At 58.9% G+C, this 26075-nt stretch overlaps 2 protein-coding genes across 5 annotated transcripts; both read right to left on the bottom strand.

Annotated features, from left to right (window-relative positions):
• Nucleotides 1-39: 39 nt before the first annotated feature.
• On the bottom strand, nt 40-13742 carry LOC131582307 (laminin subunit beta-2-like). 4 transcript variants are annotated; one of them, XM_058845314.1, is made up of 35 exons: nt 13621-13742; nt 11935-11984; nt 11275-11450; nt 11047-11170; nt 10874-10947; nt 10579-10767; nt 10437-10500; nt 10158-10363; nt 9961-10081; nt 9575-9763; nt 9270-9449; nt 8782-8894; nt 8595-8674; nt 8215-8371; nt 7883-8035; nt 7625-7783; nt 7427-7548; nt 7193-7313; nt 6429-6615; nt 6106-6249; nt 5430-5661; nt 4950-5113; nt 4638-4862; nt 4008-4222; nt 3826-3922; nt 2996-3374; nt 2730-2914; nt 2429-2658; nt 2140-2343; nt 1646-1790; nt 1349-1560; nt 1119-1256; nt 728-904; nt 481-637; nt 40-335 (listed from the first exon to the last, which is right to left on the bottom strand). In XM_058845314.1, exons 2-35 carry the CDS (start codon nt 11963-11965, stop codon nt 202-204), a joined length of 5484 nt encoding a protein of 1827 aa, XP_058701297.1. In that variant the 5' UTR covers nt 11966-11984; nt 13621-13742; the 3' UTR covers nt 40-201. The 4 variants fall into 4 exon arrangements, with proteins under 4 accessions (XP_058701297.1, XP_058701298.1, XP_058701299.1 ...); XM_058845315.1 differs by having other exon boundaries at nt 11935-11980; nt 13621-13731; XM_058845316.1 differs by lacking the exon at nt 13621-13742 and adding an exon at nt 12718-12846 and having other exon boundaries at nt 11935-11980.
• A 2037-nt stretch (nt 13743-15779) lies between these two features.
• CCDC71 (coiled-coil domain containing 71) lies at nt 15780-26028 on the bottom strand. The gene is made up of 2 exons (XM_058845320.1): nt 25937-26028; nt 15780-23577 (listed from the first exon to the last, which is right to left on the bottom strand). Exon 2 carries the CDS (start codon nt 23514-23516, stop codon nt 22335-22337), a length of 1182 nt encoding a protein of 393 aa, XP_058701303.1. The 5' UTR covers nt 23517-23577; nt 25937-26028; the 3' UTR covers nt 15780-22334.
• Nucleotides 26029-26075: the final 47 nt, after the last annotated feature.

Below are 26075 nucleotides of genomic sequence, written 5' to 3'. Positions count from 1 at the left end.
CGGGGGAGCGGGCCGGCCGAGAGAGGCGGGAGGAGGCAGGAGCAGGCTAGGCAGAAGGCATCGGACACAAGCACACACAGTTTAGGGTTTTATTTGCAGGCGCGCCCGCACTAAAGGCACCTGCAGAGTGGACGGGACTCCCGGGCTCGGGGACCTGCGGGGCGGCGGGGCAGGACCGGCCCCCGGTCCCGCCAGTGGTCCCTAGCAAGTGGCGTAAGCGTTGGCCCTCTCCCGGATGTCCAGCAACAGCCCGGTGACTTGCTGCTCCAAAGCTTGGAGTCGTGTCACCTTTGCCGCCATCGTCCTTTCATTGGCCCCAAAGCGCTGCTCCAGGTCTGTGGGACGGGCAACACGGTCACAGGGCAGCCTCTCACCACGTCCCATACCACCATCGGGACACCCGGTGGGGTGGGCCCAGGGGGACACAGGGAGATGTATGGGGAGGTGGCAGAAAATGTACCACCATGTGCTCCCCCTCACCTTCCAGCTTCCTCTTGCTGTTGCTGGCTTTATCCAGGAGGTCTTGGGCCTCTGCCATCAGCTGTGACAGGCGCTGCAGGGCCCCACCAGACACGCTGTCCAGCATGCCCACCCGGTTCTTCAGCACCACATAACGCTGTGTTACCTGTGCCAGGTCCTGGCAGCACAAGGACACGGTGAGGCTGAGCATCCGCAGCACCCAGTACCTGCTTGGTGCCATGCATAACTAGGTAGGGATGGAGGTCACCTGGCTAAGTGTCCCCGAGGTGGTGGTGGCACGCTGTGCCCCATCCTTGGCTTGCTGGGCCATGTGGCGAGCATCCCGGCTGTGCTCCTGCAGGGCGGTGATGCGCTGTGCCAGTTCCCGCAGCCGCCTCTGCGCCTGCGACTCCTTCCTGTCCAGCACCCGCAGCCTGCGCTCCGCCTGGCAGGTGTGGACACAGGCTGCAGCAGGCACAGCACCACCATGCCCATGGTGCCAGCCCCACTGCCCTGACACCTGCCCAGTGCCAACCACATTTCCCCAGTGCAAGCCTCCCTGCCCATAATGTGACCAAGGCCTCAGTCTCGCTCTCCACAGCACTGATCCCATTATGCCCAGAGGTACCAGCTCCACTCCCCAAGCACATGCTCCTCACCTGCCTGGCTCTGTTCTCAGCCACCTGGATGGCACCCCTGGCGCTCTGCAGGGTGCTCCCCGCTGTCCTCGCTTGTGTCCGTGCCACCTCCAGTGCCTGCTGTGTCCCTGCCAGCTCATCCCTTATGCCTTCTGCTCGCTCCCTGCAGCAGCACAGGCAGCTCCAGCCCCTGCCAGTGCAGGGGGACTGACCCTAACACCCGCCTGCCCCAGCCAGCATGCCCCCACCACTTGCCTGGCCTCCTGTCCCTGTGCCAGCAGATCCCGTGCCACAGCCAGCCCCTCCGCTGTGCTGTTGAGAACTGCGTCCACCCCCTCCAGCTGGCCAATGCTCTCCCGCATCTCCAAGAGCAGCTCCTGGATCTGTCTGGGGCTGCTGGGCAGGGAGATGTTCAGCACCTGCCGGGCCACCAGCTCAATGCTGCCTGGGTCAGCTCCCTCCTCTGCAGGGACAGGGGAGCAGGGTGGGTTCAGGGTGGACTCGCTGGGTCCTGCCATGCCCATGTGCCCACCCAGTGCTGGCACTACCTGCCAAGAAGGCCTTGATTCGGCGGATAAAGTCCCTCAGCTGGGCCGTCGCCTTCTCTGCATGGCTGCGAGCGGCCTGAGAGCGCCCCAGTGCCTCCTCTGCCCAGCTGCGTGCCCCCCGTGCCAGCTCCTGCACCTCCTGCATCTGAGGGGCACCTGGCTGAGCAGGGGGCACAGGACAGCCCTGGCCAGGGGCATTCGGGGTGAGCAGGGGGTACGAGGGGACAAGATGTAAGCCTGCAAAGGAGCATGCAAGGGGGGTACCAGGGGACAGAGAGTACAGCAATGGCCCAAGGGTCCACACAGGTGGCACAAAGGGCATCTCTGAATGGGCGTAAGAGATGCATGCAGAGTTGACATACCTGGGGGCATGGAAAGGGAAAAATCAGGACATTGAAGGGGGTCATGCAAAGTGGCATGGAAATGGCACAAACAGGACATTCAAAGGTGACACAAGGGAACCCCAGAAAGTGCCACGGAGCAACCACTCCTACCTTCTGTGTCACAACACCCAGCTGCCCTAATGCCACCTCCAGCTGCTGTGAGGCATTGTGGGCACTGCTCAGGGCTCGAGCTGAGATAGGCAGTACCCCTGCACACCCAGTGCCACCGCAATGCCTTGTCCCCGCACTGTCTCGGCACAAGGCTCCTCCGCAAGACGCGTGCTTGCAGCTCCGGTCTCCGGGTGCCCCACAAATCTGTGATGACGCCAATGGTGGAAATGGCAGCTCAGCATTACATGGGGGGTGACGGCCGCACCCCTTCTGCCAGTCCTGCTCTTACCTTCTCATTGATCCTGGCAATGCTGAGTCCCATCACCCGTTTCTGTGTCTCCCGCAAGGATTTCCGGGCTGCGGCTGTGCCACGGCGGAAAGTATCGCTCCGCTGCCGCAAAGCACGCTCTGTTGCCCGCTGTGTCATCTGCGCGCTACTTAGCTCGCCAGCTGTGCCATTGGCCACCACCTCTGCCTGCCGCGAGGTCTCCATCGATGCCAGGATGCTGCGGTAAGACTCTGCAGGTGCGGGTGTCAGGGTTTGCCCAGGATGGCTGCCACCAAACCCAGACCTTGCTGGTTGCTCTTACCGCTGAACCCAGCTGCTGCTACAGTGCTGAGGAGGATTTGAAGGTGGGAGGTGGTTCGGTTGAGACCTCCCAGCTCACGGCTCAGCTCAGCTAGCCGGTCATGGTGCTGCATATCCGTCTGCGCCAGCTGACCTAGATGCTGCTCCAACTCTTGAAGGTGCTTCCAGAAGTTGTCCAGCTCCATCCTTTGGGTAGGGAGAGGGGCTTCAAACTTTCAGAGGGGACAAGAGGGGGTCCCTCCACCCCAGCCCTACATGCACACTTGCCTGGTGCCACCCAGCTGCCTGGGCAGTCCATCGAGGAGGGGACCACCAGGGCTGTCCCCCTCTCCCAGCAGCCGTTCCACATGCCCCAGAGCCTCCTCCAGCTCCCGCAGGCGACGGGGGCTGAGTGGGAGTGCGGAACCCCCCTCCCTCAGGGCCTGCACCTGTGCCCCAAGGCGCTGCAGTCCTTCTTGCAGGCTGCCCACGGCCAGGTCCCAGCGCCCAAAGCAAGGGTGGCAGGGAGAGCAGCGGGGAAAGGGCTCCTGGTAGCCCCGCTGGCAGCGGTCACAGCGCAGCCCCCCAAATCCCAGGCGGCACCGGCACTGCCCGTTGTCCTGCTCGCACTGTGGGCTCTCAGCACCCAGCGGCTCACACTCACAGGCTGCAGAGACAGTTGGCAGTGTGTCCCAGCCTTCCCATGGAGCCCCATGCCCCCAGACTGCCACCATATCCCAGTATCCCACCATATTCTCCCGTGTCTCCAGAACCCAATCTATCCCCAGCATCTTCTAGTCCCCACATTTCCACCAAGTACTTTGGGTCCCCTGAGTCCTGCACGTCCCCAGAGACACACCATGTCCTCAGTGTTCCACCATGTCCCCAGCATCCCACCGTTTCCCCAAGGTCCGCCATGCCCACAGTGTCCCACCACATTCCCAAGATCTCCTGAGTCCCCTGTGTCCCCAGTGTTTCACTGTCTCCTTAGCATCCCACGTTCAGAGTCTCCCACCATGTCCCCAGGGCCCCCATTTCCCTAGAGTCTCACCATGCACCCAGAGTCCCACACATCCCCTGTCCCCCCTGCTCCCCCAGTCCCTGGGATGTGCTCCCACCTCGGCACTCCTGCTCGGGGTCTCCCCAGTGGTGCTCCTGGCACTGGGAACAGACACGACCCCCGAAGCCAGGCCGGCACTGGCACTGCCCTGTCACCTGCAGCGACAGTGCCATCCTCACTGTGCAGCTCACTGGGCCCCAGGAGGGCACAGAAGCCATACCAGGGTGCCAGGGGACTCACTGTGTCACAGGCAGGGTGCAGGGCATGTGTGGGGTGGCAGCCACAGGGCTCACAGCCCCCTGGGCCCCCCAGCCTCCAGAAGTGGGGTGCACAGCGATCACAACTCTTGCCCACGACGTTGGGGCGGCAGGCACAGGCTCCTGTGCCATGGTCACAATCGCAGGTGCCATCGGTGCAATGGGAGGCCAGTGTACCCCGTGGGTCACAGACACATCCTGCAGGAGGGTGGGTGGCCACGTAGGGCTCAGCCCATACCCCCGCAAAGGGAGTGTGCTGCTGGTCCCAGCACCCCAAATCCGCCTGACCCCAGTGCCCCCCAGTCTTCCTGGCCTCAAACACCTGCACAGCCCAAACACCCTTGATCTTAACACCCCCACCAACCCCGACCCCTGTTCCCTGCCCAGCCCCAACACAGGCACAGCCCCATGCCCCTTCTAACAGCCCCAAATCTCTCCTGGCTGAACCCTAGCCCCACAACACCCCAAAATTCTCCTCAACCCAACCCAAATCACCTCACAACCAACCACAGCCTCACAGCTCATCCCTACCCTGAGCCCTTGGCTCACTTCAAACCCCCCATCCCAAACCCCCGTGCAGCCCCAGCCCCACAGAGTCCCCCGCCCCACTCACGCCGGCAGCTGCGCTGCAGGGCATTGCCGTAGTAGCCAGGCTGACACTGGGCACAGCGTGGCCCAGCGGTGTGGTACAGGCAGCGCAGGCACTGGCCCGTGCGGGGGTCGCAGCCCTCTGGGTCGCTGGCATCGATGTTGTTGTTGCACTGGCAGGGCCGGCACATCCCCCCCTCCATCTCCGGAGACCCAAAGTAACCAGGGGAGCAGCGGTCACAGCGGGGCCCTGCAGAGAGGGCAGCTGTAGGTGCTGGTGTCCCGCAGTCCCAGTGCAGGGGGAACCCTGCTGCACTGTGCTCGGTCTGCCCCTCACCTGCATATCCAGGGGCACAGAGGCAGACGATGTGGTGTGTCTCAGCATCGGCATGGCAGGCGCTCCCATGGTAATTCCGTGTGCCAGGGTAGCCGGGGCAGGGGCAGGGCCGGCACTGCTGCCCCGAGCCCAGCACAGGGTTCCCATAGTAACCATCCTGGCACCTGAAAGGACAACAATCCAAATGGGTCCTTCCCATCCATCATATACCATCCCACCATCCCATCACATTCCATCATGTCCCATACCATCATATCTCACCCTATCCTAACCAATTTTTTCCATCCCATCCCATTCCATCCAATTATACTTATCCCATCCCACACCATGCCATACCCTCCTATTCTACACTATCCCATCATATCCATGCCACCGCACCTCAACCCATCCCACCATACCAACATATCTCATACCATCATATCTCATCCTACACCATGCCACGCCATGCCACGCCATCCCCTCCTCCTGGAGCTGGCTCACCTCTCACAATGCCGTCCGCTCGTATGGTCACGGCAGTGCAGACAGGTGCCCGTCCGAGGGTCGCACTCCTCAGCGTGCCCATTGCACTGGCAGGGCCGGCAGGCAGGGAAGCCCCAGTGGCTGGGCTGGCACTGGTCACACTGCCGGCCCACGGTGCCAGGCTGGCACCGGCACTGCCCGCTCACCTGGTCGCACAGCTGGGACACTGAGCCCTCTGGGGAGCAGGTGCAGGCTGTAGGATGGCACAACTCAGGTCAGGCACATGGATTTAGGGACAAAAGGATGGACAGACAGACAGACAGGCAGGGAACCCGCACCCAGAATATGCCCACTCCATGGGCTGTGGCAGAGAAGGGCTCATGTGGACGCACAGGTCCACAAGGAAATGGGTGGACAAACAGAGGAGTGAGTGCAGGACAGCACAATGCTCACAGGAGGCTCATGTGGATGGATGGATGGATGGATGGATGGATGGATGGATGGATGGATGGATGGATGGATGGATGGATAACTGTGACTGAACCTATGGGCTACATGACAGCAGGGCTGAGATGGACACATGCACAGACAAATGGACAGACAGACAAGTGAACAGGGCAATGAAGGAGGTGCTAATGGCTGGACAGACAGACAGGAGAGACAGCGGCTCCCGGCAGATGAAGATCCCACTACTCACGGCTGCATCCCAGGGGCCCGAAGCCGTAGCTGCCTGGGGCACAGTGGTCACAGCGTCGGCCGATGACGTGGGGCTTGCACTCACACTGCCCGCCCTGTACCTGGCACTCGCTGCTGCGGGAGCCCTGTGGGTCGCACTGGCAGGCTGCAGGAGCAGGACCAGCATGGGGCCAGGGATGCCTGGTCTGCAGCTGCCCGCAGCTGCCCACACCCTGCCACTGCTCTTCTGCCCACCATGCCATGGGCATATACTGACCCACTGGCCCGGGCAGGGCTCCACCCCTGCCCACTCATGGGTCCCATCCCTGCAGGCTCCCCACTCACGCAGTGCCCCGCCGTGCATCAGGGCTGAGACGCTGCAGACCAGGCGGGCACAGGCCTGGGCCAGGGGATGAGGGGGGGCCATGCGAAACACCTCCAGGCACTGGTACCGCTCCAGCTCCTCCTGGCGCGCTGCTGCCTCTGCCCCATGGAACCCTGGTAACTCTGACACCTGCGGCAGGAGCACCAGCTGTGGGAAGAGAAGAGGAGATGGGGTTGGGTTGCATAGACAGCCTCCATGGTGGGACCTACCACTAAGCTGGATCCATGTGCTCCAGGACAGTCCCAGTGCTGCTGTGGTCAATTACCCCAGCTCCCTCAATAGCCCCAGCTCCACTGACATCCGCAACCCCATTGATATTCCCATATAAACTGCCATCCCCAAAAGCTTCTTTATCCCCTTCCATTGTGACATTCCTATGCCAACCCCAAATCTAAGTCCCCAGTCTCATTGATATGCCCTTCCCCATCAACATCTGCTTCTCCTTCCCCATTCCCATTCCCATTCTCATTCCCATTCCCATTCCCATTCCCATTCCCATTCCCATTCCCATTCCCATTCCCATTCATCTCCATCCTCATCTCTTCCTCATCCCCATCCTCATCTCATCCCCATCTCCATCTCACCCTATCTCATCCCAACTCATCCCCATCCCCATCCTGATGCCACGTACATCCCCAGAGGGGGATCACTTCCCACTGTGGTTTCCCATCCCTGCCCATGATCCGCCAAGCCTCAGGCGCAAGGTGCAGTGTGACCCCCTCACCGAGTCGATGAGGATGAAGGCACCAGGGTGGCGCTGGGTGACACCAGCCCGCTGAAGCCGCATGGTCACCTCATAAGGGGTGCTGGGCTCGAAGCAGAAGGGCCGGGAGAGCAGCACATACCTGTAGAGTCAGGTGTTGGGGCATGGGCACAGCAGGGCCATGGAGACTGCAAAATGATAGCAGCAGAACCCAACCACCTCCCTTGCTCCCATCCCCAGCCCTTCCCATTGCACCTCTGGCTGTGGGGCAGACTCTGGCGGTACATCTGCTCGGAGGGCAGCAGGTTCCCACAGCGAGAGCTGGTGGGCAGCACACGGGAGCTGACACTGACCACGGCCTCCCAGTCCTCGGCTGACTGTGGCGACAGGTAAGGCAGTGTCAGGGCTGTGCTGTGCCATACATGCCGTGGCCATGGTTGTGGCTGTGCTCACCTCGGGCTCATAGCGCAGCAGCAGCTCGTAGTCCATGGGGTAGGGCACGTTGTCCACACGGAAGGTCAGGCCAGCCCCGTCCCGCACCCGGGCAAACCCCAAGCCCGTCCACGTCACCATGCGCCCGGCACTGTCCCGCACCACCTCCTCCACATCCGGCTGGGCAGGGCATCGGCACAGTTTGGCCCTGGTTCTACCCCCAGCCACTCCTGCCCTGCAGTGCCTCACTGTGCCTACTCCTACCACCCCAGGGCTCACCTTGGGGGGCTGCTGGCGGCTGCGGCGCAAGGGGACAGGGGGCTGGGGAGCACGGGGGGGGTTGTGCTGATGCCGTGAGCGTCCCTTCCGCCCTGCCGGCTCCCTCGTGTCATACTCCAGGCAGTCCTGGGGAACCTCCGCCCGAATGGCACCCTGCAGGGACGGGGTCAGGGGACAGTGGCCAAGCACAGGGACAGCCATGCACAGGACATGGTAGCAGCCACATGCAGGACAGGGTAACAGCCATGCATAGAGCACAGCGGCAGCTATGCATGCAGCATGGTGCACATTGTCAGCCATGCACAAGCACAGGGACCCCCAAAGAAACTCACCGGGAGCTGAGGGTGGCTGTGGCCGTGGCCAGTGGCCTGCTCGGCCTCATAGGTGTAGTAGTCGAGGGGGGCACAGAAGAAGCCGGGTTGTACCTGGTCACACTGCCGCCCCATGATGTGGGGACGGCAGGGACACGCCCCATCCTCCATGGAGCACCTGGGGGTGACCGTCCTGTCCCTTCATCTGTCCTTCTATCTGTCTGTGTCTTCATCCATCCCTACTTCCATCTCTATCCCTATCCCTCCACCTCTGCGGATAGAGATCCCTCTCTTTCTCCCTCCATCCCAGCTCCTGTATCTCCCCAGCCTTGTTCCCATCCCTCCCTCCCCCCATGTGTGACCCCCACCCGTGCCCCTCCAGGTGCTGTGCTGGGCCCCACCGGTTGTTGTAGGCTCCCCCGAAGTCACAGGCGCAGGGCCGGCAGCCCCCCAAGTCGTAGCTCAGACCCCAGAATTCAGGCTGCAGTGAGGAAGGGACATGTAGGGCCAACCCAGCCCTGGGGGTTGCCATGGGGCTGGGGACAGTCAGGCCCACAGGCATGGTGTGGGGCAGGCTGGGGCACTCACCACACACTGGCTGCAGGAGCGCCCAGCCACGAAGCGTTTGCAGTAGCAGTCCCCACTGATGGGGTCACACGGGGAGCTGCCTGCCACCGTACCCCGTGGGTCACACCTGCATGCTGCCCCCACACATGCACATGTGAGAGGGTGCCAGTGGGACCACAGCCTACATGCTTCATGGCCCTTCTTCCCCATTCCATATCCATCCATCTTCATCCCTTCCTTTCCCGTCCCTCCATCCATTTCCATACAACCATGCCACATCCCTCTATCCTACATCCTTCCATCTCCATCCCTCTATCCCAGATCTTTCCATCCTCATCCCTCCATCACCATACCTCTACCTCCATCCTCGTCCATCCCATCCCCATTCCTCCATCAACATCCCTTCATTCCCCATCCCTCTAAGTTCATCCCTTCATCCCTACCCCTCCATCATCCCCCCATTCCCATCCCCATCCCTTCTCCCATGCCATCCCTGGCTCCCAGCTCACGCTGGCAGCCCTGTGGGTCGCCGTGACTGAGGCCATAGGCGCCGTGCCGGCAGCGGTCACAGCGGGGACCGGCCACATTCTCCTTGCAGCGGCACTGCCCCGCAATCATGCCCAGCGCCACGTCCGTGTGCCCGTCGCAGGCACCTCCATCCAGTGAGCCTGCCGGGTCACAATCACACGCTGCCAAGAGAAGGGATCATGAGGAGTTCTGGCTGCTGGCACCAGGAGCTGTGAGGCTGGGGAAGGTGGCACTGGGAGCCATAGGGTTGAGACAAGCCATGAGGCTGGGGTCCCAGGACACTCACGGGCACAGGCAGTGGGGGACCGGATGTCAGAGCGAGGGTGCCGGTAGTAGAAAGGCTTGCAGAGGTGGCAGTGGCGGCCCATGGTGTTGTGCTGGCAGCCATCACACACAGCCCCACTGGTGTTCCCCGTGGCCAGGAACACGGCCATGTCAAAGTGGCACCGCCGTGAGTGCTCGTTGCAGTCACAGCCTGCAGGGACAGCACCATGGCACGGCATGTGGCACCACAGCCCACATCTGGCAGGCAGCAGCCCCAGTGCCGAACCTCCCCTGCCTGGATTCCCCTTACTCTGATATGCAGCACCACAACCCCAAACCTCCCCAAAGTACAGCCTGCAGCACCCCAAAACCCCTGGCACAGGACAGCCTGACAGCCCTGGCACTCACGGCGACAGGCGTTGGTGCTGGAGCCCTCGGCCGGGCGCCAGGGCAGGTCGTGGTAGAAGTCCTCACAGCGCTCGCAGTTCAGCCCCTGCGTGTGGTGCTCGCAGACACAGCGCCCATGGACCTGGGGGAGCAACCAGCTCAGTGTGGCTGCTGGGTCCCACTGGGCACCGTGCTGTGCTGGTGTGTGTGTGTCTCACCATGCCGGGGACAGAGGGTGTCGGGGCACCCGGTGCTGGGGCACAGTGGGCAGCGTGGCCGTGGCAGAAGCAGCTCCCGCGCAGCACCAGCTCATCCACAGCGTAGTAGTACTTGTGCAGCACCTCCCGCCGTGAGTCCAGCAGGTTGTCCCCCAGCGTGTGCAGCTTGGTGAGGTTCACCCGCAGGTTGGTGACACGAAGCAGGTCTGGGGGTGTGTCACTGTTAGCACCTGCCCCGACATCAGCCAGCCCCGCATCCCCCACACCCCAGCCACATACTCTGGATGTCTGGGCTATAGGGATCTGCCACAGGGATGGAGGGGTCCAGCACTTTGAAGATGACCTGTGAGAAGGAAGGAATGGGTGATCCCATTCCACCCAGACCCCTGGCCCCACTCTGCACTGCCCTATCCCCACGCACCTCCCCATGGCTGGAGGGCTCGATCTCAGAGTAGCGCTGGTCACACAGCACTTCATCCACGAGCCCTGAAGGGTGGTTGGGGATTCCAGGGAAGAGCTTGGAGCAGTTGTAGGCAAAGTAGCGGTACACCTTCCAGGTGCGCCCAAAGTCGGCTGAGCGCTCCACCAGCATGGCCGCAGGGCGGAAGGTCTGCAGGACACCCAGATGGGATGGTGGCCAGACCCACAGCCCCTCTGGATCCATCCTGTCCCATCCCATTCCATCCCATCCTAGGCATCCATGTGCCAGGACCCACTTTAAACTTCATGATGAGGTGGGTGAAGTGGAACTCGCCCTCCAGATCCAGGCGGATGCTGACATGCTCCACACCTGGGAGACAGAGACAGAGATGCCAAAGGCTAGGGGAGACCCCCATGGCCACGCAACCCTACAGCACATGCACATGGGGCAACCCCACTGCCACCTCACCATTCTCTGACTGCCACCAGGTCCGTTGGTCATGGGGGCTGCTTAGGTAGATGACATTCTCTATGCGGTGGCTCTCAGGCAGGGATGGGTCACGTGAGTCACAGGTGAAACATTTCTCCGAGTCCTGTGCCAGGGAGTGGCATCATCAGGAATAGGTGACTAGAGGCTGCACCAGTGCCTGGCTCTGTGGGTCTATGCAGGAGCCATTCTGGGGCTGGGTGGGCTCACCTGGAGGTGGCTGACGATGCAGTACTCTTGGGGCCCATCCAGCCCACAGGTGGAGGTGGCACTCAGGCGGGTGGCTCGCCCCACCAGCAGGTTCCCAGTGGCTGGGTAGCAGCTGCCGCGGGCGCAGCCATGGTTCAGGTCAGGTGCCTGGGCACCTCCTGCCACCAGTCCCCCCACTGCAGAGAGCATGAGGGCATGGGCTGGGGGCTGCGCTCGGGCACCTGGCCACCCCTACTCCCCCACGCACCTACCCCACCCCCAGCTGTCCCATCCCGTCCCATCCCTGCATCCCGACCCACTGATGCAGCACGAAGCTCCATGATCCGGAAAGGTGCTGGCAGCAGCGCAGCGGCCGCGTGACCAGGGGCAGGGAGCAGGGTGAATGGGGGGCTGGGCTGCCTGTGCTCCTGGGGGCCCGGGCAGCCCCAGGGTGCCGACAAGTGCCGGGGGGGGAGTCAGGAGCCAGGTCAGGCGCTTGCTAATCCCGACAGGGCTTAGTGCAGCCTGGATTCCCTGCTGGGTTTTGTTGCTGCCAGGCAGGGAACGCCGCCATTGCCACCACCTCTGCTGCCCAGCACCCTCCACCCAGACTGGGGTCCCTGAACCACCACAGCTCCCAGCACTGTGGGTATGCAGCGTGCCCCCAAGGCCAACGCTTACCCAGGAGGAGAACAAGTGCCAAGAGGTCCATGGGCAACCACGGGATCTGCCTGGTGGAACACGGAGATGGTACTGCAGTAGGGTGCAGGGTATGGCATGGGGTGCAGGGCAGCTGGTGTCCTCTCCTGCCTCTAGCATGACCGTGCAGTCCAGGATGCACCCCCCAGCACTGGCATGATGGTGCTTTCCGGGACAACACGAGGAATCAGGGGCAGTTGGGTCTGAAAGTCCTCTGAGATGACATGCAGTGCCCACCTGAGCAGCTCTGGGGGACTGTCACACACACACCCAGGCACACAGCCATGCTACGCCCCACCAGAGCTGGTACAAACTGTGCCATGCCCCATCCTGCCTGGCTCAGAAGGGATCTATCCTTTTGGGGGTCGCTAGTGCCCCTGGGGGGTACCAGCACCGGGCCAGGGCCAGCATGGGAAGGGAGCCAGGAATGCCGGAGCCGGCTGGGCAAGGGCGTCCCTGACTCTGGCCGGGGTCCCGCTGTTAAATTTAGGTTGGAGGAGCCTTTTGTGTTTCCTTCTCTCTCGGTACTTCCCGCTCCCAGCCTCGAAAGTGCTGGATCAAAGCCTGGTCCTGGCTCTACCCAAACACATCTCTCCTGTCCCCCGCACGGAGCCAGCCTAGGGCAGGGGGGCTCGGGGGCGGCGGGGGGAGCCGCGACTCTGTCCTGGCACCCGCCCGGCTCGAAGCCTTGCCAGGACGATAGGCAAGGTGGTGCAGAGCCACGTGCTGGCACGAGGGTCCCCGAGCCCCGCGAACCCCCTGTACCTGGCGTCCTGCGGCGTCCGGCGGGACCAAGGCCAGGGGCGAGGGCGGCGTGGGACCCGCTGCCCCTGGGCTGGGCGCGCAGAAATGAGCTGGGGCAAGGGCAGCGATGGGATGGCGGCCGGTGGCCCCCCTTCCCCGTGTACGATTCTTATTCAAATGGGCTGCCCGCTGAAAGGGACGGCGGTCTCCAGGCTACGGGAATGTCACTGCCGATTCCTTCTGCCTGGAGGCCCCCGCCGCCCGCCCGCCCGCGGAGGCCAGGCCGGCCAGGCGTCGGCAGCCCGGGCACGCCCCGGCCCCCGGGCGGCACGGTGGGCCCCGCCGGCAAACAAAAGGGCGCCTCGTGGGCTGGCGAGCCAGAGGCACCGCGTTCCCTGGGCTCCCGACACGGCGCGGCAGGAACGTGCCTGCTGCCACTGGCAGTGAGGCGTGGGGGCGGCATGGTGCGATGGGTGCTGATGCTCCAGGAACCGGCGGGTGCAGCCACACAGGGGTCACTGCACCATTCTTTGCCCCATCTGGCGATGTCCCACGGCGAAGGCACCAGCACGGCTCCGCTGCAGGGTGGAGCCGTGCAGGGCATCTGCTCCACCAGGAGCTCACCCGGGTACGGCCACAATGCTGCCGGATGGGAACGTCCCTCCCAAGGTACCTGTACCTCCCCACTGCCACAGCTCCCTGGGCAAAGTCCGGCACACGTCAGCGATAGGAAACGCACGGCAGGGGTGGGGGTACCCAGCCTGTCACTGCTAAGGCACCCCGCAGCCCCTTCCTTGTGTTCTGCCTCATGCCAGTTGCCAGCACCCAGCCCGTGCCATGGGGCTGTGCCGTGTGCCAAGAGCTGTGCCATGCCTCAGAGCTGTGCCGTGCCCAGGGTCTCCCCTACGGCACACCGGCTCCTACCTGTGCCCGTGGGAGCCTCGGGTGCTGGGCAGGTGTCTGGTGGCCCGGGTGGGCTGCGGAGTCGGAGGCCCGCTGGGCTCGGGCTGGGCTCGGGCTGGGCTCAGCTGCTGTTCCTGGAGGAGGGCGGCCGGTGCCTGTCTCCTCCTCCGGCAGCCGTGCCAGGCGAGGGGAGGGACCTGCCCGCACCGAGCTTCAGCCAAGGTGAGGCAGAGGAAGGTACACGCTGGCGGTGGCCCACGTGTGACACAGCAGTGTCCTGTGTCTAGGCTAGTCGGGAGAAGGCACAGCATTCCCACACGGCTGCTGTGCCCGGTTGTGCAGCACGTGGGGCCGCTGAGACAGGCAGCCTGGCTGGGACTCGCCCTGCACTGCACAGGCCCGTCTGTGCCTCCTCAGGGCACATCTCTAGCAGCGGTACCGAGAGCCCTGCACTGCACTACCCCAGTGCCCATGCCAGATGGATCCTGTTAAGGCCAGTGCTGGCACTGTGGACACCACCATGCACCACTCACCCTGTGCTGGTCGGTGCTGCCTGGGATCCTCTGGACTGGCTGGGCTAGGTGCTCAGCCAGCAGCTCTGGAGCCCTGCAGGGAGCACGGCTGTGCACCAGGGCCAGGTTCCACAGAGACCTCACTGTCACGCAGGGATAGTGCCTTTTATTAGCCGAGGCTGAAGGAAGGAAGAGGAACCATGTGCTCTCCACACCAAGGCCATGCTCTGGCTGCCCGCCGCCAAGCAAGGTCACAGGCAGACAAAGAAGCAGCTCTCGGCCATAGGGATGCCAAAACCCACACCCCCAGGGACACCCTGAGACAGCCAGGCACCTCAGCAGGACAAGAGATGCTGTGGGCAGTGCCCTACCAGCTCCCCATAGCCACGCAAGGCACTTGGAAGCCTGAAGGAGGGGCCAGGCTGTGCCCGGCAAGGCTCCAGCAGTGCAGGCTGGTGGTCAGGCACCACCACCACCTTCTGAGCCGGGAGAGCTGACACGAGATGAGCTGACAAAGTGCTATTAGCACTGGCCAGGGTGTCTATGTCAAGGGATCTTGCCAAGCAAACCTTATCTGCTCCAAGGAGATCCAAAGAGGCCTGATAAAGGCAACTGTAACAGGATCTCTGGCCTTGAAAAGCAAAGTGGGAGGAAGGGATCCTCAGTGGGATGTGAGGAACGAGAGAGCCCATGTCCAGGCACCTCCCTGAAGGCTGCTCTGACTTCCCATGCCAAGCTGCAATCCCCTTGTCTGTCCCAGAGCTGAAAGCGTGGGGGTGGTCTGGGCTTGCCTGGAGAGATGGCCTGTCCGGGGGCAGCTCCATTGGCTGAAGATCTGCCAGCAGCTCTCCCCTCTGTCACCAGCGTTTCAATGCTGCTGAGCATCCCCCGCTTCCTCGGGCGCCCACAGCCTTGCTCCCCCAGCACCTTTCAGCAGCGATTGGGGCACTCCTGCAGCAGCACAGAGGCCCCCCCTCCCATGCTCGGCAGAGCCCCTGAGCTGCAGGGGCAGCCTCTCACTCCTGGCCAGCCCTGCTTGGACCGACTTCCGTGTGCACAGCAGGCAGCCCGAACATCCTTAGTGAGCAAAGAATTACTTAACCACATCCCTTCTCGAGGAATGAGCTCCAGCACGGCAGCGGAGCTGCTGTCTGCCCAGGGCCACGGTCCCACCACCATTAGTGCTGGGTCAGCGCACTGACAGCCCTGTGGCACAAACTGGATCCAGATCACAAACCGTGGAACAATGGTGCTTCTGTTGAATTAGCCGGCCAGAGGGTCCCGGATGCAGAGTGGGCAGATTCCGAGAGAAGCCGGAGGGTGGGCAGGCAGGCTGGGGCTGGCACAGCACCTGCCAGCCCAGTGTGCATGTTTCTAGGAACTAACCAGGAATGCGGATTTATCCCGGTTCAGCACCACTGACACACATCCGGGGTATTTCCTACCCCAAACCAGGCAATCCTTAATGGAGTTTGAGTAATGCAAAACTTCCCTGGGAGAACTGGGGAGAAGAGCTGGGGGTGTGGTCTGCAGCTGAGCGTGCCCTATGCAGCATGCAGCCGCTGGGCACACGGGAGACACCATTCCATGGAGCTGACACAGAGCTGGGAGCAGGAGCCCAGGGAGGAGCAGTCTGTCATAGCCCAAAGAAAAGCTGGACACATTGGGTGGTTCTGAGCACCATTTTACTGAAGGGCTGGACACCTGCTAGGACTTCATAACAAAAAGTTCACTTCATTTAAGAAAAAAGACAGTCTGTTTTTTGTCCCATTCCCTTCCAAAGAGTGGAATAATACTAACGCTGTCTTTTCACTAAACAATGCCATTCCAAAATATACAACGTGAAGTGTGGAACAGCCCAGCTTCATATTAACATTAAATATTATTAGAACTTCAGAAACATTCTACACAAACAAATGAAATGGTAAAAAGTTCACTCAAGAACAAGATGGTCATTTGTAAAATCATCATACAAAGTTTGTTACTCGCCCTCCTACGAATTGCAGTTGCTGCTCCCCAGAAGTTGCTTGGGATGCCCAAACACCAGGGAATGCCACAGCGGAGCCCGTGGCTCTGGTCTCAGCCGGAGCAGGTTGGTCATGCCGTGGCGTGGAGACGGCTCTCATGGAGATGCTGGTTGGCAGAGAGTAGCACAAGCGGCCGGGCAGTGCCCACCCAGAGCCCCTGTGTCACTCAGAGCAGCTGCCATGCCTCTGCTCAGGAAATGCTACTCTTCAAAAGTGCTGCACCAGGACCCAGGAGGAGGGAGGGCATCATATGGTGCCTTCCCCACCATAAACACCCACCCATGCTTATTTTGTCCCAACCTAGGCCTGGGCAGTGCAGCAGAGCAGGGGCAGGAGGGGAGGTACTTCTGGGGGTAGCTTTGCAGCACCTCTTTTAAAACAGCAGCATGTGCCTGACTGTGTCTGTGGGAATCACCAGACACTCACAGGGGCTGCCTGTAGCCACAGGAACACAGGAACAGAAAGGGCTAATTAAGACAATAAGGAGAGAGCCCCAGAGGGTAATAAGGCCTTTAAGGGACTCCCTGGGGAAGGTATTTTGGAGGCCATGTGAGCAGCGCCAGATTGTGAGACTGATGAAGGATGGAAATGAAGGGTTGGGGGGGTGCCCCCTCCAAAAAGACTCCCGCTCACCTGCACCACCAGTGCCTGTGTACTGCTGCCAGGCAGGGCAGAGGAAGCTCTGTGGCCAGGCAGGGATGGAGGGAAGACAGTGCTGCGGAATGCCAGAGCCTCAGCTCCTCTGTTTGCACATCTGCAGCAGACACAGAAGCTGCAGGCTGCTGGCTGTCCAGATGCTGCTGGCATCTTTATCTTTCCCTACTCCCAGCTTCTCACTTTTTCACCAGACTTCCTTGGTGTTCCTAAGCAAAGGGAGGGGTCTGGCCTCAGCACCACGGCTTTGGAACAAACAGCTGCTGGCCAACCTGCAAGATCCAGCAGTGTCACACCTACAGACAAGCTTCATTCCACACTCAGGGATGACCTGGTGACAAAGGTCATCCTGGCCTCTCATGTCTTCTGCGACAAGATTCCTCTGAAGCACCTGGTACCCTCCTAATAACACCCAGCTCCAGGCAAAACAGGCTGCAAGGAGAGGGAAACCCTAGCATGGTGCTCTCTAGTGGAGTCCCAAATGTGATGGCTCAGGAGCATCCTGCCCTGCTGTGCCCACCACAGACTGCACCAGCCCACCCAGATGGCAAAGCTGAGGGCTGCAGCATCATCAGGAAGGTGCCAGATACCCCAAAATGGCTGTCATCTCCATGGGCCATCTCAGCTCCTGGAAGGCCATCCCCATCTGAGCATAGGAGCAAAGAGGCCAGTGCCATTTTGAGGGGTGAAAAAGAAACTGTCACTTCCACACAAACCAGCCATCCTGGCTGAGCAGCCGGTGCTCCACAGCTCGGCACCAACCCTGTCAACCGTGGCCAAAAAAAGGATTCTCCCACCGAAACCTGCCTTCTTGCCTGGGAAGCTGCCCAGCTCAAGTCACACTGCCCAGCTGGAGCTGAAAGACAAACCTGCTCTCCCTACCCAGGGATCCCTTGAGCCATGGCCAAAGGCCCAGCTCCTAGACAGGGCAGGGAACTTGGATCCAAAGGGGAAGAACTGCTGGGATGGCTGAACATGCTGGCAAGTTCTGGCCATGAACACAGTACAAGTCACAATTAAAAGGGCACAAACTCTGTGCTCAATTCCAAAACCCAGAGCCTCCCAGCCCCTCTTGCCACAGCCGGAGCTGGGGTGAAGTGCTCCTGGTACACCAGGGGGACCTGGAGGACAGGCTGCAAAACATGGGCAGGTGGGGAGCAGGACCATGGAGCCACATGAGCAGCCATCACCAATCTGTGCTGTCCTGCTGCAGATTCCCCTGCCATGCTCTCAGTGGGCAACTGGCTGAACTCCATGCAAGGAAGCACCAGGCAATGGGGGGAACCCCAGCACTGTTAGTATGAACTGGTCTGAGAGCTGTCCAGTGAGGTGAGCACTCCAGGGAGCACATCTCCACACACTGAAATACCACTTGTGGGCTGCCAAGCAGGAGTAACAAAATAATCCTTCTTATTTTGCAAAAAAGTGCTTAAGAAATTCTGTACAAGGATTGCTACAGCAGCTGGCTCAGGAGGGATGCAAATAATTTAGAAGCAGCAGCAGCAGCAACACACTACACGGCTTGCAGGGAAGAGGCTGAGGAGAAACTTCTACAGCCATAAGCAGTGGCAGATGGTGAAATGTGATCACAGTGGACATGAACTTCAGAACATTTCTACCAATTAACATTGTGATTTCAACTGGTATCTGATGTCAGCTTCCCCTTCAGCTGCCTGCTGGACAAACTACTCTCCCCATGGACCTTGCTGACGGACATCTGAAGCATGCAGGAAGCTCAAGAACCTTGTCTGGTGGAGGGGAAGCATAAACTGCTTCTTGGCAGCTGAATAAAAGGAGAAATTATTTCCAAAAAATCAGTGGGAAGAACAGCCCTTTGACCACTAGTTGAATTGTTTCTAGAAGTGACAGTGGCACGAATCCATGCGTTAAAAGCATTCCTAGGAGAGTCTCCAAAGCTCTCGGCTGTCACAGTGCCCAGAACAACACAGGCCAGGTTAGGCACTTGGATGAATTCAAAGTGACTAATACAGAAACAGGTCTGAACAAGGTGCATACCACATGCTCAGCAGAGACCACAGTGCTCTGGGCAATGCATTTCTATGGGCTCTGCCAGTTACCGTTGCACAGATCCCTGGAAGTGTTACTCAGATGCCAGAGAATAACACAGGATGGAAGGGACATATGGGGGAGACCTTTGCTTAGATCAGGTCTTAGGTAGCTCTGGTTTGATCAAACTGTTCATCTTCCCTAACAGCAGAGAGCAGCATCCACACAGAGCCCCTCTGCAGCCTCGTGCACATCAGTGTTACATGCCCAGGACACCAGGAGCAGCCACACCTGGGCATGAGTCAAAGGACAGTGGAGCCAACCTGTGCCAGACTGAGGCACCCCCTCTGCCAGTATTGGCTGATGGGCAGCAGTTGCTGGCATTGGCACAGAGGCTGTAAAGCCCCTCTGTTGTTACCTGCAACCCTTTCAGTCAAGCTCCCATAGCACCTGCAAGAGGAAGAAGAGTCAACTGGAGGGCAGAGAATAGAGGTCCAGCACTGCCCTGTTGCTCAGGGCCCTGTGGTCTGTTAGAGATGCACAGGAGAGCCGACAGAGATAGGACTGGTGATGAGCAAGTCCCTGAGCATACAGCTATGCTCACTTTCCTGGCAGGAGTCTCAGTGACACAGAGGCATTTCCAAAGCTTGTCTCTCCCAGTGGAGAGCAGAAAACCTTTTGCTGGTGGCCTGGGAAGGACACAGGGCAAGCTGTCATCACCAAGCATGCACAGAACTTAGCTCAGTGCTGGGAAATGCATGGCAGCACTAAGGCTGGATGCTGTGCTGGATGTGTTAAGCAACAGTACAAGTCAAGTCCTTGACTGGCAGAGACCCAAGCTGTGAAAGAAAAGAGGTAATGGAAAAGAGTGGGGAGGCAGACAGCAGTGCAGCTGGGGGATGACACACAGCGATGAGGAGGGATGTGGCCTGGTAAGTTGGCCTCAGGTGCTCAGCTTCCCACTCAGGCTGGTGGAAAAGCGACCTTGACCTGGATTCAGCCTTGTCAATGCACGTTGTTTTTCCCAGCGGAGGCCAAGTGTTCAGCTGGGATGTCTGTGCTGCATTAGGAGGCTCCAAAGACAGCTCTCAGTGCCCTTATAAGGGTTTGGGAACAGGGGAAGCTGCTGAGCAGCCTGACAGCAATACCACAGGCAGGAGTTCAGAGCCCTCATTGGGAAACAGCCCAAAAGAGAAACACCAGTGCAGGACTTCAAGACCTGGCATTTGAGAGCGTGGGAATGAGAAAGGTCTGAAGGAGTGGGAACAAAAGGAACAAAGCAATTTTTGGCCAGCTGACAGTGATGGAGAGTCCCTGCTCATCCAGCATCAGGTCAGGACAGGGAACCCTCTGCCAGGGCATTTTAAAACACAGAAGCAGAAGAAAATATTTCTTCCTCCTTGGCAGCCAAGCAGCGGCATTCACAGGTCAGTCTTAAACGCTGCAAGTTATGATCTCTGACAGCAACTCAGAACCCAAGTGTGGGGTTCAGAGCTTGCAATCATACCCTGAATCATAAAATCACAGAAAGGTTTGGATTGGAAGGGACCTTAATAATCATCTTGTTCCAACCAACCTGCCATGGGCAGGGACACTTTCCACTAAACTAGGTTACTCAGTGAAAGAGAACCTCCACCCTGCCCTATGTGAGTGAGAAGAGAACCCAGATGCACCTCAGAATGCTCAACTTCCCTGCCCTCTCACCCTGTCATGAACCTCCTCTCTTCTCTCCATACCACAGTTTTCCTTTCTGCCCTGGGGATCAGACATTGACCCCTTCCATAAACCACTGAAATCCAACCAGGTACTTGGGGGGTGGGGCTTAAATGTAAGGATCTGGGACTCCCAGCTGGGGAACCCATCCCTTCAGCCAAAGTCCACAGAGATTACTAGGTCAGACAACTGGCATTTTGAGCTGGTGAGAGAATGAGTGGATTACACTACTGCTGCAGAGATCTGAGCATACAGCAGTATACGGAGCCAGGCCCGTGCCCAGCACAATGCCTCTTCCTTTCCCCAGGACACCAGGTTGTCCCTTCCAGGTGACAGTAGCAGCACTAACTGCTCCTACGAGGTGTTTCTCTTGGGTTTAGTAGATCCCTCTCTGTGGAGCGCAGAGAGCACAGAGCCGTGTTCCCATCCCACAGCATGCCCATGGTGCAGGGAGGTGACAGCAGCTATCTGCAGCAGTTCTGCAGTGCCTCCTGGGGATGGCAGAGCCTGCACTCCCTCCACACAGAACTCTCACACCTGCCACACACCTTCTCACACATCCCTGATAGCACAGCAAGGCTGCTACCCACCACAATATAGTGCCCATCTTCCCTTCTACTGCTTCATCTCCACAAACCATAGAAAGTGACTCTCTGTTTAAGTACTGGTATATGTCCTCCCAAATTTTTCACTTTTCTACTTTAACTCAAGCTCAAGTGTCCCACTGAGCTCTGGGACTGGCAGGATGTAGCAAATACATTCAAACACAGCCTGTGTCTCTGTTATGGTTTAACTCCAGCCAAAACCAACAGTCTTCTCTACCAGCACCTGGAATCTGCTCCTGGAACACTCAGCAACAGCAAAGCAGTTACGTGGTGGGCAGGACACTACACAGTTCCTGATAACAATTCCAGCCCTTTGGCTCTAACAGTCACAGTTCATGATCCATAGCTGCACCTGGGGTATAGGAGAACAGAGTAATGCTAGGTGCTGAGGAGGAATCCTCTTTGGAGGCAAATCCCTACCATGAGTTCAAAACTTCTGCTACCCACAAAGGGAGGAGGCCCCTAAAGACGTCAGACAGACTTGCAGCCCTGTGACACTCCCCCACTGTTATGCAGAGGTAATACCGAAAACAGGATTAAAACTACCAGCTGGTAATTCTCCAAATTGTTTGGCATTCCGGAGACAAACAAGTGGCTACAACACTGCTGCCTCTGAGCTGCTCAAGGGAGCCCAGGACAGACTGTCACAACACTGAACCACAAAGGAATCCTGGCACCTTTCAACAAAAGACTAGCTGAAGGGAAGGAGGAACAAAAGCTATCAAACCCAGTCCCAAAGGGATGGAGGAAGTGCATCTTCCCACAGTTCCTGGGCCATATGCACATATATGGATATATAGATATAGAGATAATAAAGTTATAAAATTTGATCAAAATAAAACCAGTAAATGTACAGCTTGAAAAAGAGCAATATCACAGTGCATCAATGTAATGAGAAAGTCCTGTGTCCTCCCCTGCACAAGAGCACAGCCTGCCACGTTCAGGGGAGCGTGGTGGGAAGTGAGCTCTCTGGCCTGCTTAGCTTGATGCTGGCTGGAGTGATGGTCCCACATTCCCAAACAGGGTTCTGGATTTCTGCAGCCAGTTCTGCACAGCAGTGGCAGACAGGCAGGAACAGCACAAGAGTGGGCGGCTCTGTCTGCAGGTTAGTTGGCATATTGGCATCAGAGACACAGAGTCACTCCTAAACCTCTCTGTGCTCTGGTGCCAGGCTTATATTTACTTACTTACAAAAAAACGTGATAAAGTGAAGAAACTCAGGGGACACTATGAGAATGGGACAAGGGCTGAATTTGGATCACAGGGGACAGGTTGACCCTAAGAATCTTCTGTGCTCTCCTCCTCACTTCATCATCGGAGGAAGAGTTGCCCACCTTGATGGTCCGGAATTTCAGCAGGTTCAAAGTGCTCTGAGCCTGTCGACTTTTCTTTCGGACAGGAATGGTATTTGCTTTTTTCCTCTGTGGTGCTTCTTTTGCCTCTGTAGCTCTTCTCTTCTTCTGCCCAGTGCTCTCCTGGTAAGTGCTGCGGTCCTTCCATGTTTTTCCCACCAGAGCTTCCTTATTTTTGATTTTCAAGGTCTTGGGCTGTGGTGCTGTGGTGCAGTCCTGGGATGAGCTGCCTGTGACTCTCCCGTTGAGAACTCCAGAGGCTTTGCAGGCATTGCTCTCCTGCAGCACTCCACCCTTTGGTCCCTTCAGAAGGTTTAAAGCACACGTGGCAGAATCTGGTGCTTTCTTTACCAAATGCTTGTACCCCTTGCCTTCGGTTATTTTAGTGCTCTTGCCTGAAGAAAACTGCCTGGGTGGACTTGAAGTCTTAAGGAGTTTAAGGTCTGAGGGAGAGATCCCAAGACGCCCTTGTGTGTACTTGGACTCCAAACAGGATGTTGCGGTTTTCAGTGGCACCAGGGCTTCCAGGACCACCGAGAGTCTCATAGCTGGATACACGTCAGGATACATGCTTGTAGGGAAGCCCACTGCCGCTGCCTTGGATGTGCCAGATCCTGTCTGCTTCAAGGAGCTCAAGAGGAGATTTGTGGAATCCCCTTTGGACACTGGTTGACTGGAGACTTTCAAAGACCTCACTGGAATGCTGGTGGGCAAAGGGGCCACTTTTGCCACTGAGTTCCTGGCTGGACTCTGAGCGGGCTCAGTGGTGCTGGCACAGTTGCACTGTGTGTCTTCTGTCTGACTCGGTGTGACTGCCGTGCACGAGCTATACCCGTACACATCCTTACTCCTCAGAATTGTGGGCTGGTAGCCCTCCTCCTTCAGGCCTTGGATGAAGGCTACCAGCTGGGTCTCTGTGTCTGAAAGGTCCTTGGACATCGGGTTGAAGACTCGGAGGGCTTCCTCCAGCACTTTCTGTCCTGCAGAGGAAATTCTTGACCAGGAATGGACAGCTTTTTCTTCCTCATTGTTCACTGCAATATTCATGGCATTAGGCAAGCAGGTGCTTCAAAAAGGTCCAAATTACTGGAAAAACAACCCTTGACACCTCAAAAGGAGAAAGAAGACAGTTAGCTTACAGCAACTGAAATTACCCAAGTTTCTAGTATGGGACCTGAAACCATTAAGCCCAGGCATGGATGGTCGCATTGGGTCAAGCCAAGATAGAAGCATCATCAAGAAAATCCTGTCACTCATTTATCTCTGAAATAAAACTAAAACATGTCTCACAAAAATATCCTCCAACCTAAACAAAGATTTCAGGAAATCCCATCCAATCCACCCCAGGATGAAGGACTCCAACAACTAAATCAGCAAAATCTGCAGCTCATTTTCAGTTTGAGCTTGACCCACCCTAGCTTTGGATAACCAGATCTCATTTTCCCTGGGAAAAATTGAACCCTTCCCCTGTACACACCATCGAGCCATCTCAACACCACGAAATGCCTAGCACTTCAACGGCATCCCAGCACCACCTTCAATTTCTCAGCTTAACTGATGCTGCTCAAAAATTGATTCTGAGTCCCTGCCAAAGCCACAGCTTCCTCCTGGAGACCTGGCAGCAGGGCAGGAGGCCGTTCCAGTTGTGCTTCATTGATGCTGAATGCTGTGGCAAGGCAGCACTGCTCCTTGCTGTTCCCTTGTTTGAACAACGGTCCACAACTTGCTGTCACAGCAAACTGGTGTTGATCCAAGGACACTTGCTGCCAAGTGAGGAGGAAGCAGGAAATTCAAGCAGGGCGGTATGAAGGAAACACACATCACCAGGGCCAAGTGTACAAAGGCCTGAGGGACAACACTGGGATCACGCTCAGGACACTGCGCAGCTGCCTGCCCAGCATAAAAGCATCAATTATTGCTTTCAACAAAAAAATAGGCAGTCCAGGCAGGAATTTAGGATGCACCCAGGAAAACTCTGATCCTGGTGGCCTCACAGCTCCACAGCTGGGTGCTAGACCAACATGGCATAAAATCTTTAGTTTTATTGATACTTCTCAAAGTAATAACAAAGATTCATTTTGCCCGCTCAGGGAAATGCCAGAGGTGTCAGAGTTTTGGAGAGGGCAGTGCACACACAAGGAAGCTGTGATGGAGAAGTTAGCGCCTGAGCAGACAGAACAAGGAACTACTCATGTCCCATGTTCCCCCCAGAACTCTGGTCTCACCACAGCCTAGGAGCAGAGCCCGTGCTGCCACCAGCTGCACAAGCAGGGAAGAGACACAAGCCAAGAGCAGCCACAGAAGAGAAAGCACAGGTCAGTGGGGGACTAAGAACCTCCACATGACAGACTAATCTCAGTCAAGTGCTCTGCAGACGTCATGGCCAAAGAGGGATTTGGAGGAGGATAATGCAGTTGTTCAGAGGCAGGCGGGGGATCTCCCACGAAGGAGGGGAGGCAGGCAGGGAAGCGATTCCCACAAGAGCCCCAGCCAGCGTCACCAGCCAGCAGTGAGAGTAACCACCTGCAAAGTGACCAAGCAGTGCCAGGCACAGGAACACCAGAGAGGGTGTAATGTTAATTCTGGTCTAGTAGTGAGGCAGAGACCAACGAAGAAGCACAAGTAACGGCATGTGCTCAACAGGCTGCAAAATGGATCATCTTCAGGCTGCAGCAAGCCCAGGAGCAGCTGGGACATCTGAAATGGTGGATGTTCTGGCTGTGTAATTTCATGGGGACAGGACTTTCCGGCATCCATCCACTTGGTCCTGTTTGGTGCAGTACCAGCTGTATTGGAGGAAAGGCAGCCACGAGCAGACGCACCCCCGGACAGCCTGTCCTCCCGACAGCAGGTTCCCTCAAGTGACACACTACTGGGGGGCCGGGGGGCTACGGGAGCACAGCACTCCCGGCACGGTGCAAGCACAGCACCGGAAGGGCGATGCTGGCACGGTTTAGAGGCCCGGCTGTCCGAGCACGGAAAGGGCTCTCCGAGTGCACCGCAGAGAGAAGCGGCTGCCGACAGGGCCGAGATGCGGGGCTGGAGCAGCCTGTAGAGCTGGAGGCCGGTGCGCAGTCCCAAGGAGGGCTCGACGTGGCCGCCAGGTCCTCGCTCAGCCTTTCCTTTTGGCCCGTCCCTCGGCGCAGGCGATGGCCCTTCCCGAGCGCCCGTCCCTCGCTCCCGCTGCACCCTCCCCAAGGCTCGGCCCGCCGGACGGAGGGACCCCGGGCTGGATAGGCCGCCTGGGCTCTCCCTGCGGGGCTACGGGAGGTGATTGGTGCAGACAGGGGGTGCGGCACCCGCGCTTGGCCCGCGCCGGCTCCCGAGACCGGGGGGGCGGGGGCCGGGGCGGGGCCCTCAGCGCCACGGCTCCGCCTCCAGCGCACCAAGGCCGCCGCAGCGGGCGGCTCGGCAGCGCCCTCGCCCGGGAGCCGGCGTGGGACCCGGGCCCGCCGGCCCCAACCTACCGGCTGCCGCCAGACCCGCGCCCGCCGCTGCGCCGCGCCCGCCGCTCCAACATGGCCGCCCGCGGGGCGCCGGAAGCGCCGCCCGCTTCCCCTTCCGGTCCCTTTCCGCGGGCCACGGCCACGCCCACAGTCACGGAGC

The sequence above is a fragment of the Poecile atricapillus genome, chromosome 9 (genome assembly GCF_030490865.1).
Source record: "Poecile atricapillus isolate bPoeAtr1 chromosome 9, bPoeAtr1.hap1, whole genome shotgun sequence".
Classification (NCBI taxonomy): domain Eukaryota; kingdom Metazoa; phylum Chordata; class Aves; order Passeriformes; family Paridae; genus Poecile; species Poecile atricapillus.
This window is presented reverse-complemented; position numbering and strand designations above follow the sequence as displayed.